The sequence below is a fragment of the Poecilia latipinna genome, unplaced genomic scaffold, assembly GCF_001443285.1.
Source record: "Poecilia latipinna isolate Pla-1442-1.1 unplaced genomic scaffold, P_latipinna-1.0 Scaffold1138, whole genome shotgun sequence".
In the NCBI taxonomy this organism is placed as follows: Eukaryota; Metazoa; Chordata; class Actinopteri; order Cyprinodontiformes; family Poeciliidae; genus Poecilia; species Poecilia latipinna.
This window is the reverse complement of record NW_015113754.1, coordinates 28,117-38,274: the sequence shown is the minus strand read 5'-3', so window position 1 is coordinate 38,274 and position 10,158 is coordinate 28,117. Positions and strand designations below refer to the sequence as shown.

The 10,158-nt window shown below is 39.4% G+C and overlaps 2 protein-coding genes and 1 long non-coding RNA gene across 6 annotated transcripts in view; all 3 read right to left on the bottom strand.

Annotated features, from left to right (window-relative positions):
• Positions 1-769: 769 nt before the first annotated feature.
• On the bottom strand, positions 770-7,719 carry crls1 (cardiolipin synthase 1). Of its 2 annotated transcripts, none has more exons than XM_015052841.1 (7): positions 7,138-7,719; positions 4,949-5,086; positions 3,849-3,978; positions 3,663-3,748; positions 2,894-2,962; positions 2,605-2,696; positions 770-1,389 (listed from the first exon to the last, which is right to left on the bottom strand). In XM_015052841.1, the coding sequence occupies exons 1-7, from the start codon at positions 7,561-7,563 to the stop codon at positions 1,296-1,298; spliced, it is 1,035 nt and encodes a 344-aa protein (XP_014908327.1). In that variant the 5' UTR covers positions 7,564-7,719; the 3' UTR covers positions 770-1,295. The 2 variants fall into 2 exon arrangements, with proteins under 2 accessions (XP_014908327.1, XP_014908328.1); XM_015052842.1 differs by lacking the exon at positions 7,138-7,719 and adding an exon at positions 6,102-6,201.
• Positions 7,720-8,029: 310 nt separating this feature from the next.
• Positions 8,030-10,158, bottom strand: part of mcm8 (minichromosome maintenance 8 homologous recombination repair factor) — a 24,303-nt gene continuing 22,174 nt past the window's right edge. For all 3 annotated transcript variants that reach the window (XM_015052838.1, XM_015052839.1, XM_015052840.1), the window contains exons 20-21: positions 8,674-8,863; positions 8,030-8,537 (exon numbers count right to left, since the gene is read on the bottom strand). In XM_015052838.1, the coding sequence (XP_014908324.1) occupies positions 8,445-8,537; positions 8,674-8,863 (283 nt within the window). In that variant the 3' untranslated portion in view covers positions 8,030-8,444. The remainder of the gene's footprint in view (positions 8,538-8,673; positions 8,864-10,158) is intronic.
• The window catches only part of LOC106959962 (uncharacterized), a 4,407-nt gene continuing 4,280 nt past the window's right edge, over positions 10,032-10,158 (bottom strand). The window contains exon 2 of the long non-coding RNA XR_001427469.1: positions 10,032-10,142. This is a non-coding gene — a long non-coding RNA (uncharacterized LOC106959962). The remainder of the gene's footprint in view (positions 10,143-10,158) is intronic.

Here is a 10,158-nt window from a genome sequence, read left to right as displayed (position 1 = left end):
AAAAAAAATATATATATATATATATATATATATATATATATATATATATATATATATATATATATGGTATTTTCCGCACTATAAGGCGGAGGTAAAATCCTCCAATTTCCTCATAAGCCGAAGGTGCGCCTTATAGTGCGGAAAATACATACATCTCACATGCTCCATTAACCCTTTAACATTTTTACCAGCGTTGCACTTAGAAGTAGCTCATTTAATGAGCTCAACACATGCGCAGTTTCATCAGGTGTTTGCTCATTTCTGCTGGCTAGTCTGAAGGAGCTGAGTGGGATAGTGGCAGTGGAAGCTTGGAAACTGCAGCTCAGAGGAGAAGCATTGTCCTTGAAGGCAGAGGCACATCTGACTAGTTTTGCATAGCGGTTGCTATGGAGATTAAAGGATTTTTCACATGCATCAAATAATCAAATCAGGACTACAGGTATGTTTTGGATGAGGTAATAGAATATAACATGATGTAAAGCTCTAAAAGTTGATTTTACACCATAGTGCTCCTTTAAAACAATAAGCTGATTAAATTAAAATGTAAAGGACCAATAAATACTATCACTAATTAAAGGCTGTACTATTATAAGTAATCTGGCTCATTTAGGTTTATCGTGATGCAGCAGCTTGGGAACCCCTGCTGGGATGTCTTTGCTTTTCACCGACTTAGTTTAAAACTCCACTAAACGGGTCAGATGTCAGATTTCTGTTTTAGGAGATTAAACTTTGGTTTTGCTCATCCAATCAAATCACAGACACACCAAAGCAGATTTTCTATTTGTTTTGTTTAATCAGAAATCACTGGCTTACAAAAATTCAGGTTGATGAGACAATAATTCGGTGGACGTTGCATCTGACTGACTATAAGAAATAAAACCAGGAAGAAGAACCTGGCAGCTCAGGGCTTGAGGTTGCCTTGTGCGGCTCTTGACGTGGGTGGAGGAAATATTTTTATTTATGTTTGCAGTTTTTTTCCCCTCCATGCACATGGCTCTGGACGCACCCGCTGGCAGAGCTGCTGTCTCAGGATCTCTGCAATGAAACCATCTGTGGCTTCACTTGTTTTCCCCCTGCATGCGTCATCGCCATGGTGACCCATGAAGGCTCGTCACAGCTGCTTGTCTTCAGAGCTCCTGGCGACGGTCCATCTGCCTGTCTGTTCTACAGTCGCTGCGGCTGATGAGCGTCCCCCTGCAGAAGCTTCTTCTGTTCTCTTTTTATTCCTACGAGCGTCTGGGGAGAGGGGGCCGTATCCCGGGAGGGAGGGGGAGCATCCCGGGAGGGGGGTGGTGTCATGGAGATCTGGTGTTCAACACCTTAACAGTCTTGCGGCCGTAATGCCAGTAGCTGTAGCCTGATGCTGCTGTGGTCACAGCTGTGACATACCTGCAGAATCATAAAGAACAGTTTTAGTTAAAATGACAGCTTTCGTCTGGCTAGATGAGTTTTTCAAATCAAAAGCTCGAACAATGGAGGGGATTCATTAAACACCTGTTATACAGCTGATACAATACTGCCCCTAGTGGTAGTGCCAGGAAAACATTGTTATATGCTGAACTGGGAAACAAAATGCATGTTAAATTTTTTTATGGAAAAAAAGAAACTTATTTTGATTTTTAATAAACTTATATTCTATTAAAATACCTCCTCCACAAAGCTGCAACCTTAATTATATTTGAATATAATTCAGCCTGAAGCTCTACAGAGCCAAGCAAAAATAGTTTGATTGTTCTCAGTTCACTCCGTATTCGTCATTATTTTCATATTTTTACCTCTGAATTTATGATGTTGTCATGAAACTAATCTGAATCCAATTCTGAACCTATTTGACCAACTCTTTATGTTACACATTAGTGGTGGAGTAAGGGCGCACCGGTTGTAGTTTTTTGGCTAATCTTTAAAAAAACAGACTTGTAGATTCTGAGTTTGGTCAAAACCGATGTTTATTTTTAAAAAGTTGCTAAAAGTTGACATCAGTGGGGATTATTGTTAGGTGGGTCTGCCAGTCAGTCTTCTCTCTCGGCCGCGGGATGATTTTCAGACTTTTGTGGAGGTGGATAAGATCAGCTTCACATGGACGCATCGCTTGATCAGCTAAATGCATAAAAATTGAAGCTGATTTATGGACCCACCTCAGTGGTGATGCTTCCTACTTAAGATCCACAAAAAAACTCAAATGAACATCTGGGAACATCTGCACAGTTCCAGACATCATGAAGACACATGATGCCACATCAAATTTAGCAAGATCAGGTCCTGCAATATTATAAAAATGATATTAAAATATTCAAAATAATACAGAAGAGATCAGGAGATATCAGTTTTGAGAGGAAAGTTTAAATGTTTGTGGTACTGGAAAAAAATAACACTTATTTAAAAATATAGGCTTCTATGTAACATAAATGACTGCAGTAATTTAGATTTTTATTATAGCTCCCTATTTGGTCCGAATCAAAATGATCTGAACAAGCAGCATTTACGTGCCCGACACAGGAGGAGTAATTCCTGCTCATTTGTTGCTGGTTTTAGTAGTTTCTTCTAAGGAAACGGAGGAGAGGGTAAAAATTCAAAGGGACGTCTGCAGAGGTCATGTGATGTTACCATAAACCCTGCAGCAGGGCGCTGTCCGTATAGTGGAAGACCGGAGCAGCCAGAGAGGCGGCAACCAGGAACAGCTGGATGGCCGTGTTCACCTGAACAAACAATTATGCACATTTTCAGTCAAGGTCATCTTTATGAAGAAGAAATGAAAAGTTTGTTCCAGGTTCAGCAACATTTTTAGGTTTCCGTGAACAAGAAGGAAAACAGAGTGAACACAGTTTCAGAGTTAATGGAGCTCAGCATGGTTTTTCTCTCAGGTTAGATAAAAAGATTTAAAAGTAGAGCTCACCTTGCTGAAGAGTGTGGGTTTTAGCTGGGCTGTAGTGTAGCAGGGGTTAAAAAACTTACTGAGGGTCACCTGGACAACACGAGAGAACATTTGTTAAAAAGTTATAATAAAGAAGCACACTGACATATAAGGGTCATTGTAGTTAGAAAAAAAGTACATTTCTGCCACAAAATCCTCAAATTTTGAGATTCATCTAAGTATTTTCTAAACAAACAAAAAGGAAATTTTGAAGTTTGAAAAGTTTAAAACTTCCAAAGTAAAATTGAGAATAATCTCAAAAATCAAATTTTCCACATTTTTTTCTAGAACATTTCTGAAATTATTCTCAAAATTGAAGCCTTTCTAGGAAGTGTCAGAGTTTTAAAACTGAATTTTCTTAGCTTTTTCTAGAATATTTCTGAATTTAATATCAACATTTCATTTTTGTCTAGCAAATTTGACTTTGGAAACTTAGAAATTTACTTTCTAGAAAATGTCTGAAGTAAATCTCAATTTTCTTTTCTTGCAAGTTTTAGACATTCGGAGCTCTGAAATTTCCCAATTCTTTCTTGAAAATTTCTGAGATTATTCTCAAAGTTCTCAAACGTTTTTTGGTGTAAATATCCTCTTTTTTGTCTAGAATGATTCAATACACCATGGCACATCAATCAGTATAATTCAAACCAGCTGAAACTGTTGAGGCTCCATTGACTTTCCATGAGAACAGTGACAGAAAACCACAGGAGCGTTTGTCAGAACCATTTGCACCCATGTTCCCAGCATTTCTCACCGGTGGAGGAACGGTCTTGTATCTGACCCAGAAGACGGCGGCGATCAAACCAATGTCTCGAAAAATGACTAAAGCCGTCAGCGGAGCTGAAACAAAACACAGCCGGTTAGATTCGTTGCGGCTCTCACACAGAGTCTTGGAGTGTTGGTGAATAACAGCAGAGCCGGGGCCTGCTGAGTTTAATACCTGGGATAAGTTCGGCGTAGGTGAGACTCACATATAAAACACTGATGAGGATCTTGTCAGCCAGCGGATCCAGAGCGCTGCCCAAGGCCGACTTCTGAGTGGGCCACGTTCTGGCAATGAAGCCATCCAGCTGGAGGAGACACAGGGACAAAGACGGGACACTGAGACAAGCTTCAGGGTTCTGACTGGCCAAACAAATCAACACACTGCGTGTTGTCAGACGGGATCTGTTTGAATGATTTCTTCATCACACAACTTCTGGCAGTAATTAGACCGGAATTCAGTTTTTTTAGGTTAATTCTTCTGTTTCTAGTTTTTCATCCCTTTCGTTGGACATTTACTCCCTTTGGTTTTGGATGCTGTGGAGCTGGAAGGACTTTTGTTCTTAATTTTTATTTTCAGATAAAAACAGAGATTTAAAGAGGAGCAGCAACAATAAACAAACGAGGTTGTTTATTCAGTCCCTCTGGGATGTTGCAATGTTTTTTTTGTGTGTGTGGTTATTGCAACCTAAAATGACTGATTTTGCAGCACCTTTTTCAAAAAGTTGCACATTTTTTAAGCTTTATTTTTGTCATAACATGATGTTTTAAAAAAGTTGAAATGATTGTACGTAGCCTTCTCTTTTTCACCCTCCCTACCTGAGAAAACCCAGCTTCACCGTCTTACCGCTGTATCTGGACACATTAGCATAGCTAGCTAACAACTGATGATGTCATCTAGGACATGTTGCTGTTGAACATGATCTCTGCTGCCTGAATATTGAGCTGTTAGCATTTCTTAACAGCCATGAGACTGTCGTACAGCAACAGTCTTCAGACAGAGGCTGATTTAGATTTGTTGCAAGACTGACTGCTACTGGAAATCCTTCCTGCCCAAAGCATCACCACCCACAACGACTCTCTGAATTGACCAGAATGATTTTAATTAATGTTTAATTTTCTTTGACATAAATGAAGTATTTTTGAATTGAACTGAAACATTAAAGTGCAAGTCAAAAAGAAGCAATTTCACACAGAACAATACATTTTTTAAAGCTTTCACTTTCACTGGGATAAATAAGACAAATTATTAAAAAGATAAACTAAGAAAAGCATTACCAGGTCAGTGGCTCCTGCCAAAGTAAACAGACCCAGGCTGAGGTCAAAGTGCTGCTGGGTGATCAGATAACCCAGATACGGAGCCAGCAGAATCCGACACATACACAGCAGGTTGGGGATTGTCCATGGGTTCTCATACTGCAGAGAGGAAGAGGTTACAAACAGGATACAGCTGGAAGTTAACGAAAAAAAAAAAAATCATCAAAGCTCTTCCTGGAGCAAATCTCGTCTGTCCGCGTATCTATGCTGACTTGACTTATCCGTGGGGTGTGGAGGGAACATATCTTTATCATTTTCTGTTACAAAAGTTTTTTTTTAATTGAGGTTGTTTTGACTTGAGGAAATGATATTTAAAGGGGCAAGTTAATGTCACCAACCAACACCAAACATAACTCTAAAATCTAATAACTTTACGTCTAGTGGACTGTTAAAGCAGTGGGAGCGCAGAGCAAAAAGTTGAGCCTTTGTACATTTGACATACATGTGATGGGGAGGTCACTGCTTGTCCCGCCTTTATACAAGACCAAGAACACAACACAACCGAACTGACAGGAGAAGTCTTTGTCTACCTATGAAACTGATTTACCACCACAAAGGTCAGCCGCTTAATTTAGCAACTTCTCTGACAAAAAAAATTTAAAACATTGGTATCAGCAGGTCAGGATTTTTAAACTTTTACTGCAAACTTTTATCCTAATTGTAACTTTAAAATATTTGCGGTTCTGCCAACAAAGAGAAAAGTAAAAATTTCTCACAAAAGTTTTTCTTCAGACCGTTCTGGTAAACCATATGAAATGCTGGTTGCTGCTGACCTTTAACCCCACTTCTTGCAGAAATATGAACTCTAGATTTACCTAGAATTTTAAGCAGAAGAGTATCTATCAACTTAAACATATTGTCAAAAAGAGCAACAAACAGAAATTTAGGCTGTCTTAAGACAACCTAAGATCACAGTATTCAGAGACAGGCTGTCAAACAAGAATCAAGCTCCACAATAAGACTCCAGATTTTTGTGACATTAAAATCTCTCACTGCAGTCAGTCAAAGAAAATCTGCCTTTAACAAATATTGATAAACGAAGATGTTAAAATAATCAATAAAATGATGATTAGAACAACAGCAGACTAAACCAGAATGACTTCCACTCCAACACCTTGGGTCTGAAGAATTGGATGGATGAAATCCGCTCTGTTGTCCTTAATTCTTTCTGAAAGGTCATGATGAGGAGATCAGAACATTCAGCTTCAGGTCTGCACTTCTTCTGAGGATTCTCTTCCAGAGAGGAGTCTGCACTCAGTGCGTTTCAAGGGTGATTTATAAATCAAGCCTATCTGGAGACTTTTTTCTTTTTTTTTTTACAGTAGACATGATCTGGGCTGAAAGGCGACAGATATGCTGCAAGTAAGGTCAAGTTCTCCAAAACAATCCAGGTCAACAGATTGTTTTATCGCGAAGCCACACAATCTGAGAAATAATTTGTTTTTGTGCTGTGGGAGGAAGCCAGAGTACCTGGAGAGAACCCATGCACAGAAGGGGAGCGCATGCAAACTCCATATAGACAGTAGGATTGCACTGATCACCGAAGCCTGACCTGTCGATACCGATTGTTTTTGGTCAGAAATGTTGCTAAATATAACAAGAAAGTGTGCCAAACACTGATCACATTTTTAATCATGAACAGTCCAGACCTTGTGATAAGGTCAATAAAAAGTGTTATTTCTCTAAAAGCATACCATTGCCAATATGCAGATTAGTTCAAATATCCTGACATGACTCCATACAATTAGCCGGGAAACTTTTTTAAACTACTCTGAATAATACTGTAGTGCTTGATAGGATCAATTTGAATGTATGTGATTGAATATTTTGTTTTTCCAAAGTGACTTGAGACATTTGTTGTGAATTGGCGCCATATAAATAAACTGAATTGAATTATAATGCTTCATCTTTCTGCTGTGGGAAAATATACTTATACGCCTAAACTTACGTCCGCTATTCTACAAGTACGGTAACTGATTAAATTGTTAATATAGTAAAAACAAGAAATGTAATAATAGCATCATCATGCCACCTATCCTTTTTAGTGACCTTGGTTGAACTGTACTAGCTGTCCGTGTGGGAAGCTGCAGCCCTCTGACCAGTGGGAGGGTTAACAGCTGTGGCTGCCTCTGTCCCCTGTTCGGACTCACCAGTTCTTTGAATTTGAACAGTCCTTGTCCCGGTACCGTGTCCCTGTCCGCTGCTGTGGACTTGTCAGACGCCTCCTCGGTCTTTCTGCTGCAAAGTCCTCGAACTCTGGGGAGAAACAGCGGCCTCCAAACGGCCGCTGACCGTCCAACTCCTCTTCGGTGCACAAGCACAGATCCCTCCGCGAGTCCAAACATTTTCACTCTCTGGAGGCTCGAGCGCGAACCCCCACAGTCCGTCCATTTGAGTTTGAAGAGCCACGAGCCACTAAGTCGAGGCCGTGTGAGCCTCACGCTCACCGGGGCAGGTGGCTGTCCGAGTCGCCATATTGGGGGCGCAAGCCGACATACACCCGGGCAGCGCTCAGAAACACTCGCTACCTTGAGAAACAGTGAAGCGGAAAGCCGGCTCAAACACGTCGTTATCATCTTCGAGAGGCTCGCATTACTGACCGGCTGCCCGTGTGTCGTTTCCCCGCATGCTCATCGTAGGTTACTGAGCCTGATGGCAACCCTGCGAGGGAAGCAAGGCTGCCATGTTACCGGAAATACATACGGCACAAGATGTCGTAAAACATAGGTGGGTTTCAAAATAGTTTCAGAAAAAAGTTCCTTTATTCTGCTCAATCTGAGACTGTATTATATTATGGAAGCCCATTTCTATGGAAGCCCATTTCCGCCATGAAAGAAAAAATAAAAGACCAACAGGAAGTCATAATTTCGACTTTATGACTTTGAATCTCATAATTATAACTTTGAAAGTCGAAATTATGACTTCCTGCTGGTCTTTTATTTTTCATTTCATGGCGGAAATGGGCTTCCGTAGTGTTTAAGATTCGCCGTTTTAAAAAAAGTATTTAAAAACCCATTTTAAAATAAAGTCTTTGTCGTATTTAATGAAACGCTCGACACAGAAGAATAGTTTATTTACAACAGAATTTGCACAAACAGTAGTTGTACATTTTTACACAGTTATCTACATAAAGAGAAAATTCATTTTTGAAAACAACTGTAGTGAGATTAAATAAATTAAACAATTAGCATATTCATGCACTTTAGCTCGTATGTGAATAGCTACTACTGCTGGAGACTTGCATTCCTGACAAATGCTGCATCCAGGAAGATGCACTTTAGAGGGTTTTTGGCTGGATTCACTCCCTTATTTTCTTCTGACCATCAGCATTCCCTCTACTCGTTGCCTGAGAATATTATCCCCACACAGGTTTTCTTGTGTTTTTAGTTTTTTGCCTTTTTACAAATAACCGACCAAACACCAAGTAAAGTCTGTGTTGGGCAGTAGTGTCCAGCAATCACATGGTCTGAAGTTGGTACAACTTGGGCCCTTTCTTTAGCAGGAAGCCCTGTTCATTGAGGGAACTCAAAAGACCTTGAAAATCCATCACCTGGAAGGAATCAACAGCATAAAGTTGTCATTAGAACTGGGATTGTAGAGAATGTACTAACTTTACTCACCCAATAATAATTATAAATGATGAGCACGTCTATGTGTTTAACTTTTTTCGGGTCAAGAACTTTCACCTTTATGTTCATTTTGTCAGCTACAGATCGAATCGTCTGCAGGTCGAACTGCTTCTGATTGGTCCTCTGAGCGTGTGAGTGGAGGGCGCTGACCAGCCGCTTTGCAGCGCCTCGCTGACTCATGCCAGAGCCGAGCTGAGAACGTTCAAAGTCCAGGTTTCCCAGGCCGTCTGAATATGTATCAGCTAGACTTCAAACGGAAACAAAAGATGTTTACGTCGCAGTACACAACACAATAAGACAGGCCCTCACCTCTAGAAACGAGCAGACTTTTACACTACCTTGATTGTTTCGAGAAAGAATAGAAAAAATGCACCCATGTAAAAATTTAAATGGAAAACAAATAAACATTGTTTGGACATTAATATCGGCCCAGTTTTACTTTCCAGACCAATACTGCCATGTTAAAAGATGACTAACATCAACTGATACTGATAAATTGTGCATCCACAGTTAAAAGAAATACAGTGCTTTACAACTATGCTCATATACCTTCAACTTTTCAGTGTTTTTTTCACATTACAACCACACACTTGAAAGTACTGTGTGGTTCTCCAAGTTGTTCTGTTTTTTCTTCAATGCATCTGTATATAGGCCTGTCACGGTAACAAATTTTGCTGAATGATAAATTGTCCCAGGAGTTATCATGATAAATGATAGCATTGTTGGTTTTGAGACCATTGTCAAGTAATGCAAAGGTAACAGCATAGTAATGCAAGAACACATTCTCAAAGACCAATAATCTGTCATTTCTAATGAACAGTTAAGACTGGAAGAAATTTTAGATATTTTAGAAAAAAAAAAACAAATAAAATGATCAACAAAGTCTCTGTAAACAAAATTCACCAAACTAAAGACTTTTATCATCCAGTTTTTGGGAGAAAGAAAGAGAGGANAGAGNAAAAACAATAAATCATGCACATGGAAATTATTTAGTTTGTTTTACTTTATCATTCGATTAATTTACTGCTTATTGCGGCAGGCCTACAGTTGTACTCACCCCCTTCCTCTAAACACTCCTAAGTAAAATCTAAATAAGCAGAAATCCTGTTTTTACATGTGTAAAGCTGGTAGCAATATACCCAAAATGACTAATTGCAGCAACAAATAACTCCAGACAGTATTCAGGCAGCTTAAATACAAACACGCCACAATTTTTAGACTTTTTTTTTGCAAAATATTGTAGAAAATCATGTTATTTCTCTTTAATTCACATTTAATTCACCAGCCTTGATCAAACTGTTCTGGCTAACTATCGGCCTATTTCGAAGCTGCCTTTTCTTTCTAAGGATTTAGAAAAACTTGTGTACCGTCAGCTGAAACAGTTTTTAGATGACAATGGCATTCTGGAGGTTTTCCAGTCAGGTTTTAAAACTCTTCATAGCACAGAATCTGCTTTAATAAGAGTTTTTAATGACATCCTTCTTGCATGTGATTCTGGTAACCATGTTGTTCTGATTTTACTTGACCTAACTGCTGCCTTTG